The sequence below is a fragment of the Folsomia candida genome, unplaced genomic scaffold (genome assembly GCF_002217175.1).
Source record: "Folsomia candida strain VU population unplaced genomic scaffold, ASM221717v1 Fcan01_Sc001, whole genome shotgun sequence".
NCBI classification, from domain to species: Eukaryota; Metazoa; Arthropoda; class Collembola; order Entomobryomorpha; family Isotomidae; genus Folsomia; species Folsomia candida.
Window position 1 is genome coordinate 21,938,546 of NW_019091193.1, and position 22,182 is coordinate 21,960,727.

General features: G+C 35.5%; 1 protein-coding gene across 1 annotated transcript in view; it reads right to left on the reverse strand.

Moving 5' to 3' along the window:
* LOC110842437 (protein spire) overlaps positions 1-22,182 on the reverse strand; it is a 61,794-nt gene that overhangs the window by 9,960 nt on the left and 29,652 nt on the right. Inside the window, exons 5-7 of the mRNA XM_022088181.2 lie at positions 18,356-18,652; positions 14,839-15,099; positions 7,085-7,220 (exon numbers count right to left, since the gene is read on the reverse strand). Coding sequence (XP_021943873.1) covers positions 7,085-7,220; positions 14,839-15,099; positions 18,356-18,652 — 694 coding nt within the window. The remainder of the gene's footprint in view (positions 1-7,084; positions 7,221-14,838; positions 15,100-18,355; positions 18,653-22,182) is intronic.

The window sequence follows — 22,182 nt, forward strand, 5'->3', positions numbered from 1 at the left end:
TCATTTAATGTATTGCGAGAAAGTGACGCGTAAAATAATTAACCTTCCCAAGTCGATAAAACTGACACGGAAATACCTAAAACTATCCCTGCAAATCGTGAAACCTACTTTAACGGTATAATGAAAATACGTCAGGCATACAGCCTACAAAACTACTGCAAAATGTACTTATTTGTATTTCAATGGTTAAACGATGTAGTCCTTTGCAAATATATTATGGATTATCATACACTATAATTCCGTGCTTGCTAAGTATGTATGTATACTGCATATATCAATCATTTGACAGTTAAAATTCATCTAAACTTATTTACATAAATCCGCACCTTATTTCACATCCATTTATCATAATCAAACAAAGCCAGAAAGTATTTCTTAACTTGCAACCATAAATCAACTTCTCACCTTCTGCGATTACCTCGTGACAAGTGGTTCATTCGTTTTTACATGAAAAACACTTTGTTTCGAGAAATTTTTTCTACGCAAAGCTCAATTTCAAATATTTGCCAATTTGTGTTCACCAATACCTATTAACACTCTCGAATTTAAAAAAATTATGGATTATTCAAATGTGAAGTGGCCTATCCATACCTGAAACATTATTGTTCTCGAAAGCATACTCACAGGGAACTGCAGCACTTTTTATAATCTTTTAAATAACGTCATGCACAAGCTGTTTATCAAAACTTCTGACAAATCCCCTTATTTTTGCATTGACTTGGCAGATTGTTTTTGACTGACTGAAGATATTTTCGAGTTTCTCCTCTTATGAATTATATAAAAGTGCAGTTTTCTAACAATTAATGTGGCGTTAGGCAGTGTCAAGAATTGCTACATGAAACACACTTGAATTAATGATTACAACTGAACCAGTCTGTAGTTGAGTCAATTAAATGAATGTAAACTCAACAAATTGTCGGTCTGTGTTGATGACCAATCAGTGTGCTCTTCACAAAAAAAATGACAATAGACCTGGATTATAGGCAATTAGAGCTTGTTAGCATTTGTTTTAAATTTTGATTCCATTTCCATTAGTCCTTGAATATTTGTATATTTAAATATAACCAACAAACTGTCAAATAGTAATGCGATGCATGTCCCTTGAGTCTTAGATCATTCACTTGGATCTTTGAACCGGGTCGCACTACAATATATAGATTTTTTTGCTTAAAGAAATTATAACTAAAAAGTGTATTGTCTACATACATATACAATGCATAAAATCATACATATTTGTGTACGATGTGTATGAGCAGATACACTACACATCATAAATTCAAAAATTATAGCTCTCGCAATCATCACCAGCAAAGATATTGTTTGACAACTGGTACAAAATGAAGGAAGTTTACTTGAACCATAGTAAGATGGACACATGTACATAAAATGCGCATATGAAGCACGGTTTAAACGACGGATTATCATTATTTCCAACAATCAGGGCACTTGTTCTACCCATTAAGTGTATGACTATGAAGTAACAGAAGCAATTTTATTTGCATTAGCATAAGAAGAATGTAAAATACTTTTATTTTATTGCGATCTCACACATCACTTTTAAAACAATGGCATTTCAGTGGCAGAACCAAGACGTAAACCCATTAACAATGAAGGTGAGAATATGTTTGCATTAAATGGAGATTAGAGAAGATTACTGCAAAGATAACAAGAAGTGACGAAAACTTGTAGCAAACGGTTTTTACCAAGGCTGTCAATACTCAGGTGAACTAATTGACCATGACTAGAGCAACTCCATCTCACGATTTATCCAATGCATCGTGATTTTAAATTTATACCTGTTGACCCATTAACTATTATCATTTCGCCTGATCTGAAAATGAGGTGGAAACCATGTTTTCGAAAGGCTATAAAATTATGAAAATGCACAAAATAACATTAATTTGGACACCTCCTGTGTAATCATAATTATTGTTACGTTGATGATGATGATAGACTTTGATATTGCATACATACGTGACACTCCTGACTCACATCATAAGTCCCAGGCAGCATAATTTGACGGCGGCGTAATATATGAATTTAAGGCCCACCTCAGGAATTGTGTCAAACACGTTTGTTGTTGGGTAAAGCATTTCTGACATCACAACCCATGGTCCCTGCCCATATCATGACAGGTAAATCGACCTTTGACCTGATACACACATGCTCAATGTGGTTATACGAGATTCATCTAGACTTTCCTAGTCATATATTTATGGATATATGTATGTACTTGTAAGTATGTATGTACATGTGCCTATGTTGGTTCACTAACCGGCTTTTTCTGATCGAATACAAAAGTTTAGAGTTGGAGTTCACCTACGATACGAATGGATGAATATATATGTATTTGCAATTTGCATGCAAAAATATACACACGTCCAATAATTAAGAGTTGACCCAGTAAAAATAAAATTTTAAACAGAAATAGGATTTTTTGCCACGACTCATGTATCTTTACAGGTCTCCAAAATTGTAACACTTTTTCCTTGTTAAACATATGTACTTGTACATAAATACGTTTATTATTATTAATTATTTTATTTATTTATTTATTCAATCACTTTTAAAGTTAAGTTTAATTAGCATAAATGCGTGTATTTCGAATAATTATTTGTTTATATGAAAACCCAAAGAACGTTGTAGGAAACTTACTATTTAGTTGTATTAGTCAACAATGGAAAGAGTACATTCGTACTCTTACGAATATTAAGAATAGTGCACGTGTTACCTTCGCAACTTCTTGTCTTCATTGAACGAAGCCATAAAACAAACGGTTTTAGATAATTCAGTGGAAGCCAATCCAATTAATTCTAAACACATTCAATTCCACAAAATAAAGCCGTTATCAAATATCGATTTATTACGTATTCTTTGAACAAATTAAACCAACTCAACTATTGAGACTTGTCTTTGACAATTGGAATCACCTAAATTCGCCCAAGAAATTACAATTTTATGGGAATCAGCCTTTCATTAAGTCATTAATCATGTGTCCGCCCTTGCATCCCCATTAAAATTTTGAAGAGCAGAAGATATGGGGGTGGATTGTTTGCCTCATATGCGTTTTCCAAAAGCATGATCAGTCACTTCCTAACCATCAACCATAAAGAAAACTCGACCAAACATGAGTTGGTTCACTAATTTGAATAGTACTAAAAAACGTATTACAAAGTTACTTAAAGCACTTAAATAATAATTTCTTATAAGCTCAAATTTTATAGGGAAAGTGGGTAGGAAGGACTAATTTATTTGCTTCAAGTTCAAGACATAAGACTGGGATAAACACCGATGTAGTGGTTTTAGCTCTTATAAATATTGTTATTTACAACAAACACGGGAGTACTACAAATGTAATACTACATATGTATCTGCACATTCTAAATAATAACAATCTCCAATGATTCTACTATAATTCATCTGCATACATAGAAAACCCAACATGCCGTTACGCCGTTTTGTGTCAACTTATCGGATTTTTTGTTTCTAATAGTTTGTGGTTCCATTTCATGGGTTTCATCATGTTTTGATGGTACTTATCTGTAAACATTCTTCGTTTCAGATTAATTATCACAAAATAAAATTTATTGACCCCTTGATTTATTGTGAGTTGTCACGAACAAGCTAGATTAGTTGGAATGAACAATGGTAACCAAATTTAATTAGTTTGATATGTTAGTGTAATAAAAAAATTGCAAGTAATTGTCGCATATAGTTTTATCCAGCATACCTTCAAACTGAGCTTGTGATTGTGCCACAGCGAATTCTCCGTAGTAAATTGTGCAACATTGCAAAATAAAAACTTTCCTAGTTGCTACACTTATCCTTAGTTTATCATAACTTTGTAGTGAATTTCTATTGAGAACCTACATACTTGTCCAAACTTCAGTTGAAATCGTAGGCTCGAGGAAAAAGCAACTAATTGTAATCCCATTACAATGATGCAAATTTCCTCACCTAATTTCACTTCCCGTTATCAAATCTCTTCCTCGGGCTCAAGTTTATTGAAATTTATATAAAAAATTTGTGTAAAATAAATCCTGTTTTTCTTTCATTTACATCTTAACTACATGAATCCCACCTCCGCCAATTAGTTTGTCAGATACTTATTGCACCGTAAACTGTGCTTGCAGCGAGAGGAAAGTATTTAACAAAGTTGCGTAATACATTGGGTTCAGTCAGAGTGCGTATGGGCATCACGCATGGTGGATAAAACCATAAAACAAGTTTCTCATCTCAAATGTGCATCTTTGATACGAGGTCCGATAAGCATCATTCCTAAGACTCATTCCCACTTTACTTCCCATAAACCAAGCAGCTTATAAACTGACGATGATTGCATCTTTCCTTGTACAAGTCCATGAATGTTTTGTTTTAGCAATAATGAAGCCATCACTAAAGAGTTGACGTTTAGAGGTATTTTGACACCCGATATTTGCATAAAGCCATGCTCAGCACTAATTTGCATAATATTATCCTTAGATGAGGCAAACAACGCCAAAAAATACATAATGCTTATCTCACTTACTGCTTGTTGCAGCAGTTTTTCGCCAATGTTCCGTGCGTACATATGCATTATTCCGATTATTTTAGGACACTGAAAATATTGTTAGACTAATCGCAGATGAAAATCTATCATGTTTCGATTTTGATGAGACCAATTTTAATTTTTTCACAACAAAAAATAGCACACCTGTATTTTTTTACTTTTTGTAATAAGCGAATCTGGTATGTCATAATTTTCTTTTAACATTTTGTCACATTGCCTTATCTAAGATTAATACTTTTTTGGGTTAAATTTATTTGAACTTTTGAATACTCTTAGTACATAAAATGTAATTTTTCTTTCATATAATGAAAGAAAGACACTGACCCCGACCTCATATTCGCCAAAATAGTATAAAACACTATATGAACTGGGGGTAAATTTCACTGGATCAAAAATTAAGATTACATAGCTAACGTATGGAATTTGTCGTTCTATATCGTTTTTCTTGTAAAACAAATTGCTTTCACAACAACGAAAAGGTGATCAAGTCTTCGTCACAAGCCACAACTCAGCCTTTTTGCGTCAAACCTGTTGCACTGCGAATTTCTGAGGTTATTAGAATTTATTGTCCTCACCGCACGAAAATTCCTCTTGTCAGGTAACCTCCACTTCATTTGGTGACATTGACAAAATTCTTCAATTTTAATTAAATCGTCGAGACTCGACTACAAGCTTCAAAATGTGAAACAAGTGGCAAATCGAAAAATATTTTACACACACAAAATCTTGACAACTGATACTAGTACCGGCAGGATACATACGTGCGTGCGGGTTTTGACGCATACGTACAATGCATAAATAGGTTGTGGAATGAATGAAAAAGAACATGAGGAATTTATCATTGTTGGTTAGAGTATAAAAAATAGCGGAAAGATTGCCGGTTGACGGTGGTGTCATCAAACTTTTTATAAGCAAATTGCTCAATTTATAATTTAACGCTTAACGGACTCTGAATATTTTTTGTGGGTGGAAGAATTGAAGTTAATAACATTCGACTCCCAATAAACCGGAAATCACGTCCATTCGCGAGAGGATATGTTTTGTTGACGGATTAATTATTATCAGCACAGTTACAAAATTATGCTAGTAATATTTATGGACTGATAGCCTACATAAATATTAATCTAGTCAACACTTTGAGCCACTTGATGAATCGACATTTCATCCGAATTCAAAAACAATGACAAGATTGGAATAACAGTAAAACTCTAAATCGGACCTATTTGTCACTCGTTCATCCTCTCTGAAAAAGATTTGTTAATTGGCATCCTTTCTTTTCCCAACAATTGCAAGCTTATACCTTCATCTTTTTGTTGGCACTTGACTAATTTTCTTTTGAATCGGCACATGACTGACTGCGTGCTTCTTATCCGGCCACGAAACATTTACTTCAAACTTGAAAGCAAAAACCAATAAATGCCGTAACGGTCATTAGTTCAGCACTTAATTAGTGTAGAACCCTAAATCTTTTGAATTGTGACATTCAATGCATAAAAATGTACGTCTTAATTAACAAAACAGTTCACTGTATTGCACAGCAGTCTGTATATCATTATTAACCTAACACAACTCGGCAATGTAATTCCTTGTCCCGTTTCGCCAAATCTTATTATCTACGACGGATGAGAGCAATGCATGATCATTGCAGAATGGACATTAATATTATGTGTTACACACTTGGACCATTTACCTCTGTGTATTATGACACCTCATAGTATTTTGTTGAGATTTGTAATACAAATTTTGCATGCATTTATTTAACGAACACATTTGAAACTAAATCAATAACATTCAAGTCGGATTATAAGACGAAATTTAAGACTTACTGTTTAAAAATGGATCCAATAGAGTAGATTCTTAACAAAAAAAATCTAGTGTGCACGATCGGAGTCTGTCTGGACTATCGTTTCCTCATAAATTGTTTCCAACTTTATTAGTGAGCATAACCTGTTGGGCTACATTACCACAACATATATTTTTCCACGAGACCCTTTAAACGAAACCAGCCACGACGATGGATTGTATTATACGATTTGTATATACCTGATTAGCTCGGTTCTTCGCAGTTTTTATCATGAGTACATTATGTCAACTACGCGTGACCAAATGCAGCTATTTAATTGTCGAAGAACCGGTGAGAAACATACCGCTGAACAACACTTTTTGCCCCTGCACTAGTCAATTTGCAAAATTAAACGATCAATAGATCAAATTCTTCGCATTTCTTTGTTGCTTCATAATCTTGCTTGTCTCATTTGGCCTCGTCGTCTCAGGACTACTCTTTTGGGTCCGCTGTCATACTTGTAAAGTTGTACTTGAATAGATATTTACTATTAGTTCCACAACAAATAAGCAATATTTAAAACAGTTTAGCAACAGTTTGTACAAAATATATTCTTAGCATTTTGTTTTTGAATTTTGATGATGACAAATTTAACGACAAGGCATATGATACAGCGGTGGCATATGTACATACGTATGTAATGAAATGTGAAGCACAAGCACAAGTGGACAACAATCAATTCGTCATCATACCTTTTCGAACGGAACTTCTCACAATAGTTTTGGTAGGTCTGAGATTTTGAGGATTTTGGGTTCGTATGCTTTCCATAAGGGCTTCGATTGGTGGGAGGAGTTTCTCTGGAGGTGGGGCTAAGACACGATCTGCAGCCTGAAATTAAAATACAAACAATTTAGTATAAACCACATTATTATTATTATGCAGGCAAGGTTAATTGGTCTCTCAAAATTTCTCAGACAATTTGAAATGTAAAACAGAACATCGCGTGCTAATTCAAAACGGCGAGAGGCATATGGACTCAGCAAAACATAAAATAGTATAACCTGATCCTCACGCAATTTCCATCCAAATTGAGTTTAAAAGTGATGCTCAATTGCATCCCTTTTGTTTAAGATGTGGAAGACATGCAATATGTAAGATCTGCATTTCTCAATTATTCAAATGACTATAGTATTGGAGAAAAATTCCAATTTCTCAAGATCACGTTCACCAATTGGAAAATATAGCGGACCGATGTCGGTCACATGGGTTTTTACTTTATACAGCACATCCCTACCTACTCTACGAATTGTACACAGGACTTGAGAACGTTTTACTGCTATGATTTGGATTGTCAGTTTTCAATTTACTTGGTCACAAAAAACCAAACGAATCGAATTTGATGAAATTGACTCCAACTACAACACAATGAATATAAAGCACACCGCTGTCGTAACTAATATTTGAGATAACATGCGAATACGGATTGAAACGGAGGCTGTCCAATTTATCCCAAAATCTTCGCTCGTAGATCATTCAACTATATGAGATTGATGAACCTTTCCCGTTTCCACAAAAAATGGATTTTGCATTAACAAGCAAAAATATCTACGCGGGAGATGGGTAGAAAATGTAAGTATGTGACATTTTGGCATTAATTTCATCTACAAAATAATAGGCTAGCCAATTATATCTTTTCTTTGATTATGAAGGTAAGCTAAATATAGCAACTAACGTCGCACTTTGATAATCAAAAATTCAATTATATCAACTTTGGAGTCTCCAATTATGCATTTCAAAAATGGAAATCAAACTACAGACTCATACTCTGTCTGAATTACATCACCGGGACAAACTTTTGAACATGATTGTAATTAGGAATTTCAAAAAAGACGATATCGTGACCGATTCCATTTCCATTTATACGTATATGGATGATTATACCCCATATGGGTCCAATTTGTAAAAATAAACTGCATGTACATAAGTACATACATTCATATGTGTATGTACATATATTTGCAACTCAACGCTTTTAGTTTGCTATAAATTATTTGGCTTAAAAAATAAATTGTTTTTATAATAATTTCTAGGAGTTTCAATCTTCCAATAACTTAAAGATTCTCTAAAATTCGTGCATTTATGTTTAAACGAACTTAATGAATACATAGGAGTGGGTTCCCTGTAATAATTTATGGATTTAATAGTTTTGTATCTCTCAATCTTTATTAAATCATGTAAACATTATTGGACTAATCCAACGAATCTACATACAATCCCTCAATAACTGAATTGCATCATGAGACGGTAGAATTTTATAAGTCCTGAAACTTATCAACAGTATGCATGCATATGTACAATGGGAACCAAGGCGTTGTTAGCACCTGTGATTATTTTACTTATATTTCCTTTTATTCAGTCATTATTTCCTTCTCTCCAAATAAGGACATCAATAAAATAATGACAGCGCAATTACTAATTCAGTCGAGTTGATTTGAAGCATGAAATGTGGGCCGAATTGATGGAACTTAGTTTAACTCCCGTATTTCTCGTTCTTCTTGATTATACTGAACCCATCGCTCGTTAAAAATTCATTATTGAAATACTTTTAGCAATTAAACTATCCATAGATTTTCTTCAAATATTGTACGACTATGTATCCACATGAGCGCAATGTATCCACATTGCCAGGCTTGGTCAATGCACCTTCTTTACTTTCCACTTGTCAACTTTAATTTGCAAGTATCATGTTACTTATTTGAATGCATAATGATCGTGGAGAAACCTACAAGTGAGACCGGAAGGAAATTCTAACTCTTTTTTTCACACAAAGATCATTAGCCATGCCCAAAAGTGTACCCGTTCTAAAAATAGTCAAACTTGAATGATGAAAGGGACTCATTAACCAAGACCAACGATTCGTCCATTCCACGGAACATGTACGCACAACATGCACACTCCATAACCAGACTCGGAATCTAAATTTAAATTCGATTATGGTTAAGAGAAACTTCTAAATATAAAATCGCTTAATAGACCATTTTAATCGATCATGAATAATAAAAGGATTAATCACCATCACGTAGTCGGCTAAAATAAAACAATGAATCCATCCACAACTAAGCCGGTCAGTTTCAAACAATGGGCCTTATCAATCTACTGCAGAGTTTAATTACTTGCAGTCCAAAAAGTAAATTAGTTCGAGCGGTGCAAGATCCAATTTCGGCTAATCACAAACTTTTAACAATAAAGTCAAAGGCCACTTGATTACTTTTCACTTGAGCTTTCAAATGAATTCGCACACCAATCAAACTTGGAATATATGTAGAGGCACTGACCAACATTGGCAAGCATTCTCCTAATCGACTCCTATTTACTACTTGCTCCATGTACCTATGTACTAGTAATTAATGATTTTCTCGAAAACTTGCATTGTTTGAAGCAGAATAAAACTCACATTCTTCAGATCAAAACTTCTTTAAGCCAACTGAATTGATTCATACCAAGCATGAAACATTATATAAAATTGTCATTTTTCGTGAAGATCTGTCTGCAGATTGCAGGATTACTAAAAATCCTAATATGCGTTACAATTTTCAAAAAATTCCATCAGGCCAAGAGACAAATTTTCTTGAGAAAACCATTATTACAGGTCAATGCATTTTTATGTGATGGAATCCAATGGGACGTGATCTAATCAATGATTATATGTAATAATATGTCTGTTAAACAATTAGGGCTGCTGACGTGATGCATACATATGACAATTTCCTTGCACCATATATTTACCTACATAAATACTTACATGGGTGCATCTCATTGTGCAGTAATGCTTGTGGCATATTGTCAAATGCACTTTTTGCAGATAATTTCGCAACCCTCACTAATTACAGAAAGAAGGTTGAAGGTCATCAAAAATGGGCAAGAGTTTCTCGTAAATAGTAATAAATAATAAGTTTCTTAGATATTCAGTATTCAGCAAAAAATAAATAATTTATATGTCAATTGAATGTAAAATTGAACATTTACAAGATCCGCCTTGCGTCTGACGGTTATAGGTTACTCACAAAGCAAGAAATGCCAGAAGTTAATATTTAGCTTAATTAGAGGGATACACAACCAACCATTTGGAAGGACCGACTCCTGTAGAATTCTTGCATGCACTACATAGACTAAGTTGGCGATGATTTAATGATGATATGATTAGATCAGAAACAGATGTAAAATAATTCTTCAAACGACCAACCAGAAACTAGAGTAGTTTCTTAAGTAGCTGTTCACTGACTGAAATTGATCAAAGTTGAACATCACAAACCCAGCTAAAGCAATAATATCGCTCACTGTGCTTAGCAATAAAAACAAACCTGTTTATGTTTTCCTGAACGTATACAAATTGATATATAGCAGGGAAAGAATTTCAGAAAAAGTCCATCAACATTAAATTGAATTGAAATTGCAAATAAAATTGAAATTTTCCTCCTTAAGTTACGCTCGTCTTGGTTTTTATTTTGCTACTTTATGACTTTTATGACCTTTTCATCTTTTTGTCCTATGTAACGGACCTTTTAAAATTAACAGTTGTCGAGAGGCTTACCAGTTTTTTTTACGGTCAATTACTTGCGAGAAACAAACATATTATGAGCAGAACATGATATTTTATTGTTGTATCCATTTTGAATATGTTCATTGACCGTGCTTGGATGTCATGAAAATAAATGGCTTAAACTGTTCCTCGTTTAAGACAACACACAAATATGTAATATGCATACTTTTCAATAAACTTTCCCCATCGTAGAATAATGAAGTGAATCGTTTACTTCTCCTGTCTTAATATACATTCATCTCCATTTCCATTCCGCTGATTTTGGCATATTGCGAACAAGTGGCCTCATCACAATTAATGTCAGTTGATTGACAATCGAGTCGCAATGTCGATATGCGTCGCGTAATTTCTCAAGACTCACTTTCATCCCTGTCTCATCACTTATCAATGAATTACGACCAAGTAACATAATAGCCCCGTTGCAGCATGTGCATATACACCAAACTGGTGATGACCAGATGATAAATGTGTCAGTCTCAACCTAGACGACTTGTGGTGAGAAAGACAAATCAATTCCGCAAACTGCCATACGAGCAAAAAGGGAAACTTGCATACCAAGCAGTGCATGCAGCCAATTCCATTCTTTGAATAAACAGTGCGAGTGCTCTTGACATTTGACATTTGACCCGAATTCGGAATAGTGTAACTCACGCTGCTGTCTCTGCCATCTTGCATCAACTTATTCATATTGATTAACAATCGGCATTTGAAAGATAAGTCTGATTTCCTTCCTTTCATTACAAAACACAAAAATCAATCACTACTCTGACATTCCATTTCCACCTTTCAAACAATTTACAACTTTTTCGCCATTCATCAACCACATGAACCAAGAGCAATGATGATACTTTTGTTTACTGAAAAGTAAGAGTGAAGAAGTGGATTTCAATCAGGGTTCATCGTATTGTCGTATCAGTTACACACGTCAATTTTCAATTATTCTCGTGAATTTAATTTCACTTTTAACTAAGGGCAAGTTGATATGTCTGTGTTGCCATTATATGTTAATTTATACATATAAAAGAACTTTTATTATCTCTACACTGAGATTGACTTGAATTTAGTGCATATGCACGCGTATTTAGTTTAGCAGAGGGACTAACTAGTTATTGGTGAGTGCCAATTTTCAGCATATTTTTCTCTCTGGTGCAATTTCTACATAAGCTGTTGTAACTACAACAAAACTACTACGCTACCTCAATAAAATTAATGAATGGCCCATTTGCATCTTCTGTAATGCATATGTACACGGATTACTGGGATGCCTTGGTCAATCTTTCACCAAATTCGCGTATATAAATTACTTGTCTTTCATCTTCAATGGCAGCCTTCCAACTTTTCACTTGATTTTACTTTTGCACAAAAATATGAGATTTGGTGAACGTTTATAATGACCAGGCAACAAATACTTGCTTTCAGGCACACTAAAAATGAAAGTAAAAACTAAACAAGGCCCCAAAAAATGGGAAATCTTAGTGAGTCAGTGCAATCACAGTTAATAAATAAAATTAGATTGAATAATTTTTTCATCACCGCTCTCGGTATAATTTTTCCTGGAAGCATTAATTAATCATTTAGAATAATTGCCCCCCCCCCTCAAAGGGTCTGGAGATTTCATCTGAATAGGAATTAATAGGATATCTAAATTTATATATCGAAATTGTAGATTTTCAAATCTTTCTAAATTTAAAATTCGCAGTTCACAATTATATTTCATATCGATTAATTTATTCAACTTCTCGTTCAATAGTAAAAACGTCATCTTGTAATCTCAATTAATTTAATGAATGCAAGAGTTCATGCGTATGCAAAACTAAATTTACAGTGGACCCAGTAAAAATTATCCCGAGAGCGGTGATGCAAAAGTTATTCAATCTAATTTTATTTATTAACTGTGATTGTGCTGACTCACTAAGATTTCCCATTTTTTGGGGCCTTGTTTATTTAAAACTTGTAATTTGGTTGTCAAAGACATTATTTTTACTGCACAACCGCCGTTATTATCGGCACCTTGAATATTTTTATTAAATTTTTGATTTTCAAACTTGAATAACGCCCTTATTTCTCAACCGATTTAGGTCATTTTGCGCTTAAAATGTCCGGAATGACTTTGACTAAAATATTTTCAATAAGCGAGCATGCTGGGATACACCACTTATGAGTCATAAAAATAAATATGTTTTCAGAGGAAAATTTTTGCACATTTTGGCACATAACTTGGGTAAAAATCAAAAATTCGCCAAGTCGACTAGCACATCTTTTCTAAATTACCTAACAATGATCTGTGCAAAATTTCATCAAAATCGGTTGAGAAATGGCTGAGAAATCGACTTATGTCACTTTTTTTGGGTGGGGTAAATGCATACTTAGCAAATTTTTTTCGTTGTCAGGTATTTGCCTCACTAAAGGTGCGTTTATGCTTCACGTCACCGTCACGTCCTCCTCCAAATCCGATTTTTTGATTGGCTGATCGAAATTATCACTACGACAATTAAAAATTTTAACCAATCAAAAAATCGGATTTGGAGGAGGACGTGACGGTGACGTGAAGCATAAACACCACTTAAGAATAATGCTTCAAGGGAGAAAATATTGTTAAAAATAGCCCTTAAGGGACTTCGTCAATGTTGTAGAAAAGACATAAATATACATGAATTATAGGAATTGTGTTCAATAAATGTCAATATACGGCAGTGTATTTAAATTGGTATAGCAAAATCGAGACCACCCAGTTGTTCTGTCATTTACAATTTGATCCAAAAACGACGACAGTGCACTGCGGCAAATTTATATCAACAACGTTGTTGAGTTCTTGCCAAAAGTCGTACCGAGTTAAGACAAATGAATTGAATAAGAATCCTTGAAATAGAATACAAACGAATTACTTCATTGGAACAAAGAGCAACCGGTAATACAACAAAGGACACTATGAACATGTATGTACTACCACTCTAGATCTTTAACCATTGCATTTTGTGCAGCATAGTTCACGGATACGGAAGTGTAAAAAACACAGCTTCACCTCAGTTTAGTGACTTTGTTTTGCTAAGACAATGAAATCATTGTCAATTTCAACTTGACGTTCTTAGCTCGAAGCGAAACTAACCATTTCCTTTATTGTCAATTGTCCCAGCATTATCTATCAATCGTAATTTGTAACATGTTATAAAAATCATACAAATATTTCAAAAACCAAGTGATAGTTCACAAACCATATATTAAACACATTTCCTTACGCATTATGCAAACGCGAATCGGGATAAACAGAAACAGACCTGTCGATCGTCCGTATATGTGTTTTCCTCTTCTCCTTTATGTTAATATGAAAATGAATCTGCCGACCTCCCCATCGACTAAGCAATTAGTTTTGATAAGTGGAATTCCAAACCAAAGTCAATAATCCACTTAAAGCGTTCTAGAATTTTTTTTCGATACAAATCTTTTTTGACGTCTACTAGTGCCATAAAATGAAATGGTCCATTATTACCATTCCCTGCCTTCACTTTCGACGCAGCAACAATGGGCCATTCTCCATCCATCCATCCATCCATCCAGCCTTAGCGTTTACAAATCGTAAACCAAAGATAAAACAAAAGTGGTGAGTCGAGTGATGTTCATCTAAACACGAGTAATCCATTCATCTCTCGTAATCTTTGGGCTGAGCTAGCTAGCCGTGGATTATTTACAACGTGTTACCTCACCAATAAGGAGAGGACCACCTGGATGGATGAAGGGGCAGCAGCAGCATCGTCGTCTCTGGGTGTCCAACAAACTGGACAACCAGTTCTACGGACTCCTCTGCCTCAGTTCTGTCTTATTAGGACGATGAGATATTGGACCACCAACAAGAACCCACATGCGTTATGCGTGTGGGTAAGTGTATGAAGGAATGTGATAACTGCTTACCTTTCTGAGAGGAGGTCGTCCCCGGATGAACTCGAGGATGAGTTCGTGTGCATCCCGCTTCACCCTCTGAGGTAGCGACCCATCCACCATTACCTGCTTCAATTTGTATCGACGAGATCGAATGTCATCCATGAGGATTTCATAGGGCGTGAGTTCATATTCTATCGGAGGGCAGCCACGACCGCTCGAGTCGAAGGAATCCACCTTCTTTAGCTTCACACCGTTCCGCAAATCTCGGATTACTTGGACCCACAATCTCGCCTGAAATTTAGCCAAGAAATGCATTAAGTTTAGAAAAATGAAGCAAAATAGCTCCTATATAGAGCTACATATAAATAGCATACGTGCTTAGCCATACGTGATGTGTGCAACGCGCAATTAATAACATATTACTTCCTAGCTTTAGGCAAAAATTTCATTTTAAACTCAGGATCATCTCAAGTAAATGAAAACAACCACCACAGCGACTTCCTTTTACAGATTGACAATAGTCGTACAAAAGCTTTTTGTGGTCTACCCCATTAAAATACGCTCACACCATTAACTAAGCCACAAAGGAGCAGGCAGCAAAATACCAAAAATCTCACTTTTCAAATTATAGGACTTAAATGACCACAAAAAAAAGCATTCCTTATGCCACCGCATCAGAACCATTTCTTTATTATTTTTAGGGTGATGACACGAAATAAAGAGCATCATGCCAAAACCACAAATTAAATTTGTCAAGATTGGGAAGTAACATACATAAATGCAGATTTTATTTCTGGTATTTGTATCGTAATTTAATTCAGTTTGCAAAGCATACATTTTCCGCTACTACGTATATAGTTTTGCAAAAGGGAAATCATATTCATGACTGTGACCCTTGCCCTCAAATGGGGAATCATTAATCTTGTCCTTCTTGAGCCACATCACTTCAAATTCCGATCCTCTGCTGTTGTCTGTCATGTAGTCTCCGACACAGATATCTTTCACATTTCCTACTTACATATTTTCAACAATTATACAACATCTCCAACTGATTTGTGACTCCAATTCGTCGTCCGTATGTGCAACTCACTCGCTGTTGTGGTCAAGCCAGATATGCGTTTTAAGTGAAAATGAAAGTTGGGTAAGCTTATCCATCACGCCGTTATCTTAACAAGAATTAGTACACTAGATCGTACCACTCACTCAAAAGTCAACATTTTTTACTAGCCTGTCAAATATTTTTAAAAAAGCAATGGCTTTAATTAATAAATTAAAAATTGGCACTTGTATCTATCTATTCCCGGTTGTGCAATGGAAATTGAAATATTTGACAAGGTATTCTTTACATTCTTCCAATAATATGCAGCGTTACTACTGAATAATATATCTACTTACTACTGCATGTGTATTTAATTTATGATATATACCCTTATGCATGCATATATTTTAAACTAATTATAAGGACAAGGGAAAACGAGGAATGCCCATTAGCACGGTGTTGCACATGAGTCTGAGTGCGATGAACCATCACATTTACTGAAAGAAGGGAATTAAAAGTGTTACTCGTCTTTTGATCCTGCGAGTGAAATGAATAATGCGACGCTTGATGTTACGATTGCTTATGCGTAAAGAAGTCAGCGTCACTTGTTTCTGAAACCACTCAACGCACACGTGTTTTCCTTTCTTAACCCTTGTAAAACGTACAAAATGGCTTCAAAACTGTTGTAGTTTGTTGCAAAAAAGTGTATGCATGTGCACATGTGAACATGGACAGGCTGGACGGTGGCCAACACAACGCCATATTTTTTGTATTACGCTCACAATGCATAAGTTATCCTCATGTTTGGTAGGAGTAATTATTCCATAGGAGTGACTAATAGTCTCTGACGATTATCATACGTAGAAAGCGCGTAGAATTTTACGTGAGGCATCCTCTTTAATTTTTAGCTTAATTTCAACTTTAGCAACTTTGCCGAGCTTCTACAGATCTGTATGCAAATTAAATGGTTCCATTAATCATTTTAATCTCAATTTTCCTTTCCTACTTTGTAATCATACATCATCATCTTTCTCTATAGCACAGGACAGAGTTGAGTTCCGCTTACGTATTGCGATTGCACGATGGCTGGACTAGCTCCAACCAGCAAAATTTAATGTAATCGACTAATAAATTCTAATTAACTCAAACTCAAGCAGCGAAGCTACCAAACATTCACACTCTCACCCAGCACCGAGCAATAATAATACACACACACTTACAAATAAATATGTACATGTGCGGATTTTAAGGAAATTCCAATCATACGCATCAACAATGCAATGTATGTAACGCAGTAACAAATTAGAAATCAACATGTACTGTAGCATGTATACATATGTATTGACAACAATAGTTGCAGCAGGTCTCGTAGATATCGAATGGTAAATGCTACACAAAATTATTAGTCAGTAATTTGTTTGTTCAATGAAATAAACCCATATTAGCAGATTTACTTTGGTGAAGTATGCACATACAAGATCTCATCTTACAACATCTACTACACATGTAAAAACAAGGAAGTTGAGGAGCTGTCCAAAAATGAAGCATCATTTATCAAACAGATAATCGCCATGAAGTATCTAGCACTCTGGTTCTGGTATCTCTTACGAACCACATGCACATGTACGCCGCGTCCATTATTCAAAAATTGGTCTATATCACGACGGATTTGTTTATTGGACCAAATCTTTGGCTTTCCCTACATAAGTAGAAGAAGAAGAAGAATGAGCTATGTGAATAAATGAATGAATATTATATCAAGAGGTTTAATTGACAATCGGATAAAAGATCGACGGGACACACCACGTCCGACTTTGTACAATGTGCAAGAAAGGAGGAAACGCCTATGCACATAGAGTGGGATTAATCACGATATTAATCATTATTACTGCTTTTCTTGCGTGCTTATTCATTGACTACTTGCAACTACTTACCTCCTGACTGAGATTCAAATTGCAATTTGTAATTTAAGATAATTATTGCTGTCGTCGTTATTGAGATGAGACGAGGTTGATAAAGTGGTAGCTAGCCAGCAGAGCATTAACGATTAATTTGACCTCAATCTTTCGAAAATATTTCAAAGAAATATTACTATCTGAAATTGTCCCGTTCACAAATTGGCAATAATTATTGAAACTGCGGTAAATAATTGCGACTAGTCTAAGAGTTGAAACACATCATGTGTGTGTGTTTACAACAATATCCTGTTGCAATACATTAAGCTAACATTGTGCTAATATAACCGCTACCACAAATTGATGCAGGCCCTAAAGCGACATTTGAATAATACGAAATTCGTCTCGTGTCAAAACGATATCCTGACACCGACAACCAATAACTTGCCGCAGTGAGCAAAGGAATAAGTCAAGTGAGCGTCACTGCAATGACTACCGGCTTTCCTTTGTCTCTCATTAAATGAAATGGATTCAATTAGATAAATCAGTACAAGCACTATTGCCCAGGCACAGCAGTATGTTCATATATTTTTAAAATGGCAGTGTCACTTACCCAAACAGTGAAATGGAGACCTTCCAGGCTTTCTCCGGAACCGCCGTCACTGTTGCTGCCCCCAGAACTTCTGCTCGAAGAGCGAGGTGCCCTCAACTCGTGCGTTCCCTGCGCCACTTTCTCGAGAAAGGTGGACAGCTCAAGCGTTTCGGCTACAAGGGCACGAACGACAGCTTTGTAATGGTTGTCGGCCGCTGTCTGGTTTCCATTTCCGCTCCCACTCTGGCACAAATTGCTCAGACTTCCCGAGGAGGACAAGCCTCCGCTGGGGGAACTTCCGAGCCTATCTCGACATACCTGAGAAAAAGAAACATGGATAAATTAGTTCTCATAACCTTTGAACACATCAAAAAGTTGCTTATTCAAACCCATGTTTAAAAAATTTCTCCCATCAATCCCGCCCCAGGGAGGAAAGACGGTCATACACATATAAAAAATGCAAACAACATTATTGATCATGGATCAGATCAGTATCACACTTTTTGAACTTCTTTGACATATCATCCTAATTTCATCTCTCTCACTTTTCATCTTCAACTGATGGAATAAAACCTCTCTAATCTATGTAGGTACATATACAAAATTAAATGCATACACAAATGTGCAACTATATGTACCAATAGCATCAGACGCATTGGGCAGCAATACGACTAGTCGCACGTTACATACATTTTCTCTTGAGAATTAAAATAAATGTCCAATTCATCTCCCTTCGAAGAATCCACATTTAAAAACCAACTGCAACGCAGTATCAACTAATCAACTCAACCGTGAGTCATAACGAGTGTCGTATTATTCTTCTTTCTTGCCCAACCACGCAACCATCTCTCCATCTCATTTATTCAGCACTAGCAGAAAAAATTACGCGTAATGAATGGTCAGAGAGAGAGAATCAACCAAAAAGGAGTTCTCTTTTGCAAGCAGTAAAGCAGCCTGCGTAGACCAATAATGACAATCGATTCAATCCAAGATTTTATTCTGCAATCCTCTTCAATTATGCGAGAGGATTAGTTCCGCATTGAAATTAGGTTTTAAATGTAAAAATAAAACTCTGCACAACACAACTTTGTGACAGTATACGAAATTCAGTTCTTAATAGTAATATTAATTCCTGCAACTTTCGACGTATCAACGTCTGCGCAAAACATCCCAAAGATTTACAATCCCTCCACATTCACCAACTTTCTCCGCTGTCCGTCAATGAAGGCGTTATGTACATAGACTCATACGTACGTACGTAGAGGGTGATATTCATGTCTAAATCATCCCGTCATCATTTATTTATTTTATTCGAATTCCTCACCTCCTCTCCGCAAGCAAGAGAGAGGGCGAGTTAATCCTTGCACTATGAAATGAAACGAAAACAGCACTAACGAACTGAAAAGAATTGGAAAGGTAAGGAAGACTGCTGACTTACATCGAATCGTCAATTCTATTGTTGATTGAGTGGATGGAATGAAGTGACGGCATGCAAATAAAAATATAAATTCGAGGAGAAAGACGGAAGGAACTTTGTGTTGGATGGAAGAAGAATTATAAAAATATATAATGCTTTGCTTTTCCAACGAGGTGCATACGAATGGATGTGATAATAAAAACCTGATTTAAACTAGGCTCAAATATACGGCCTAAACGTATGTACGTGTTCATAAATTAGTCAACCCTGCTCATGCCAAGAAGCAAAAAAACTTTATAACTTCGAAATGAAATGAAAGTGAAAGGAGACCAAAGGTTACTTGTACTATGAAGAAGTTAGAAGTGTTGCGCAAAGAAGTACGGTTTGGCATCTAATCCTGAGTCGTCTCTCTGATTACAAGCAATTTATGAGGATTTTTTCTTCATATTATTCAAATTAGTCTACTATGCTACAGCTCCAAGGTATATTTATCGGTGGGTTTCCTTGCTCCAAGTTCTGCACTGAACTTTAAGCTGCAAGCTGCAAGGTTCAGTACAGAACTTTGAACATAGAATTTTACAAAATTGTTACATATATCGCTGTCACTCAACAAAGTACAGTTTATACTCTCTAATACCTGATTTAACTCTTGGTCTGATGATATAATAATAATAAAGTTGTTACAAAAATCGTATTAAAAAGCAAAATCATCCTACAAAAAAAACTCTGTAAAATTACATTATAATTTGTGTCCATTTTAATTTAGCTCTCATAAACTGAACATAAAGAAAGGAACGAGGAGAAAAAAAACTTGAAACGAATGAACGTGGCTCATCTAATTACGAAGAATATTTTTCCTTTGATCCAAAGACTTGATACTCTCTTCCTCTCTCAATCCTGCAGCCTGCAGGGTCTCCTGTATGCATAGTCTCCTGTACATAGTCAGCGAAAAGACTGCGTCGTATACTATATCTAATTCCATGGAATGAGTTTGCATGGCAAGTCCGATTAAAGCGGAATGGAATTAATAGTTAATGCTGGTCAAATAAAATTGTGTTGGACTTAAAAAAACTCTCGTGCTGCTATGCTCTCTGCATTTTCAGTTAATGGCCGGATATACAGCCGGTGTCAGGTACGATGCAATTGTGATGCATTTAAAAGATGCAACCACTCATCCTCCCTCCGCATCATCATCAACATGCTCGGCACGAAAACTACTTTTGGTTATTTTTTTTCTTTTATATGAGAGTGAGCAAGCCAGCCAGATATACCGTAGTAGATACAAAGATCTAAATAAAGGACGAGTTTAAGTCCATTGTGACAATCATCAACGTCATGACCAGTTTACCACTAAACTGCGCTCTAGAAACTCTACAAAAATTGTGTACCCATATGACGTTACGAAAAATGAATGAGAAATATATTTGCAAGAAATTAAATTACCAATGAAAAACTAGGGATTACTGAGACCATCGATGAAATAAAATTTTGCTAACCGTTGTAAGTGACGATTTTACGATATTAGTATTAAAACGAGTGTAATTTGGTCAATACATGTTCGTCCTATTACATCAGCTCACCTTCGTAAATTGAACTTGCTTTTCTTCCAGTAGTACAAGTTGGAATTTGAGTGTGAGTGACCACATGTTGACCTTGTACATGTTGTTGCACCAGAAGAAATGCAATCAGAATACTGCGAAGGAATTGAAAATCTTGGCATGAACTGCTCCATCCATCCATCTGGATAATGTGTATGCATGTTCATCGTCTACATTCGGTAGTTAATCGTAGTAAGTAGTGGTAATATTGAAGTAAAGTGGTTACTGTCCAATTAAATAATCATCAGTCTCCGTCAAATTCAAATTCTCAGGAAATGAACGTGCTCCAGTAATTTCTCATTCCCCATCACAAACCAACTGCTCATCATCATATATCATCATGTACGAACAACAACCCAAGTATTATGCAATGTCTGCAAGTCAGCATTTTTCCACGTGTACAAGGTGTAAGCGCACAAGGAGAGTCGTCCTCCTGCCAAAGATTTCACTCTCTGACCACCACCACAAATTCTGTCCATTGCTCCATCCATAATTCGGACATCAATTACTCATGAAATGGATTAGTTTCCTCGTCCGAACCAAGTTGTTCATTATTGTTATTCTTTGGTCACGACGCTATAAAGGAATTGGCAATCATTCAAATGCTCTTTATTGGAATGAGTATAATCTTGGAGACTAAGAATTTTCATTTCATATTTCAAACATTTTGTAATTTTTTTCAACAAACTCGCAAACACAATTTTAACATTGCATTTTATCATCTTTTGCTTGAGTTCTCTACCAGAACATAAACGTTGTGGGTGAAATAACTCTAGGAGAGGCGGACATATAGGACAGTGACACTTCCTTTACAAAATTATGACATATTACAG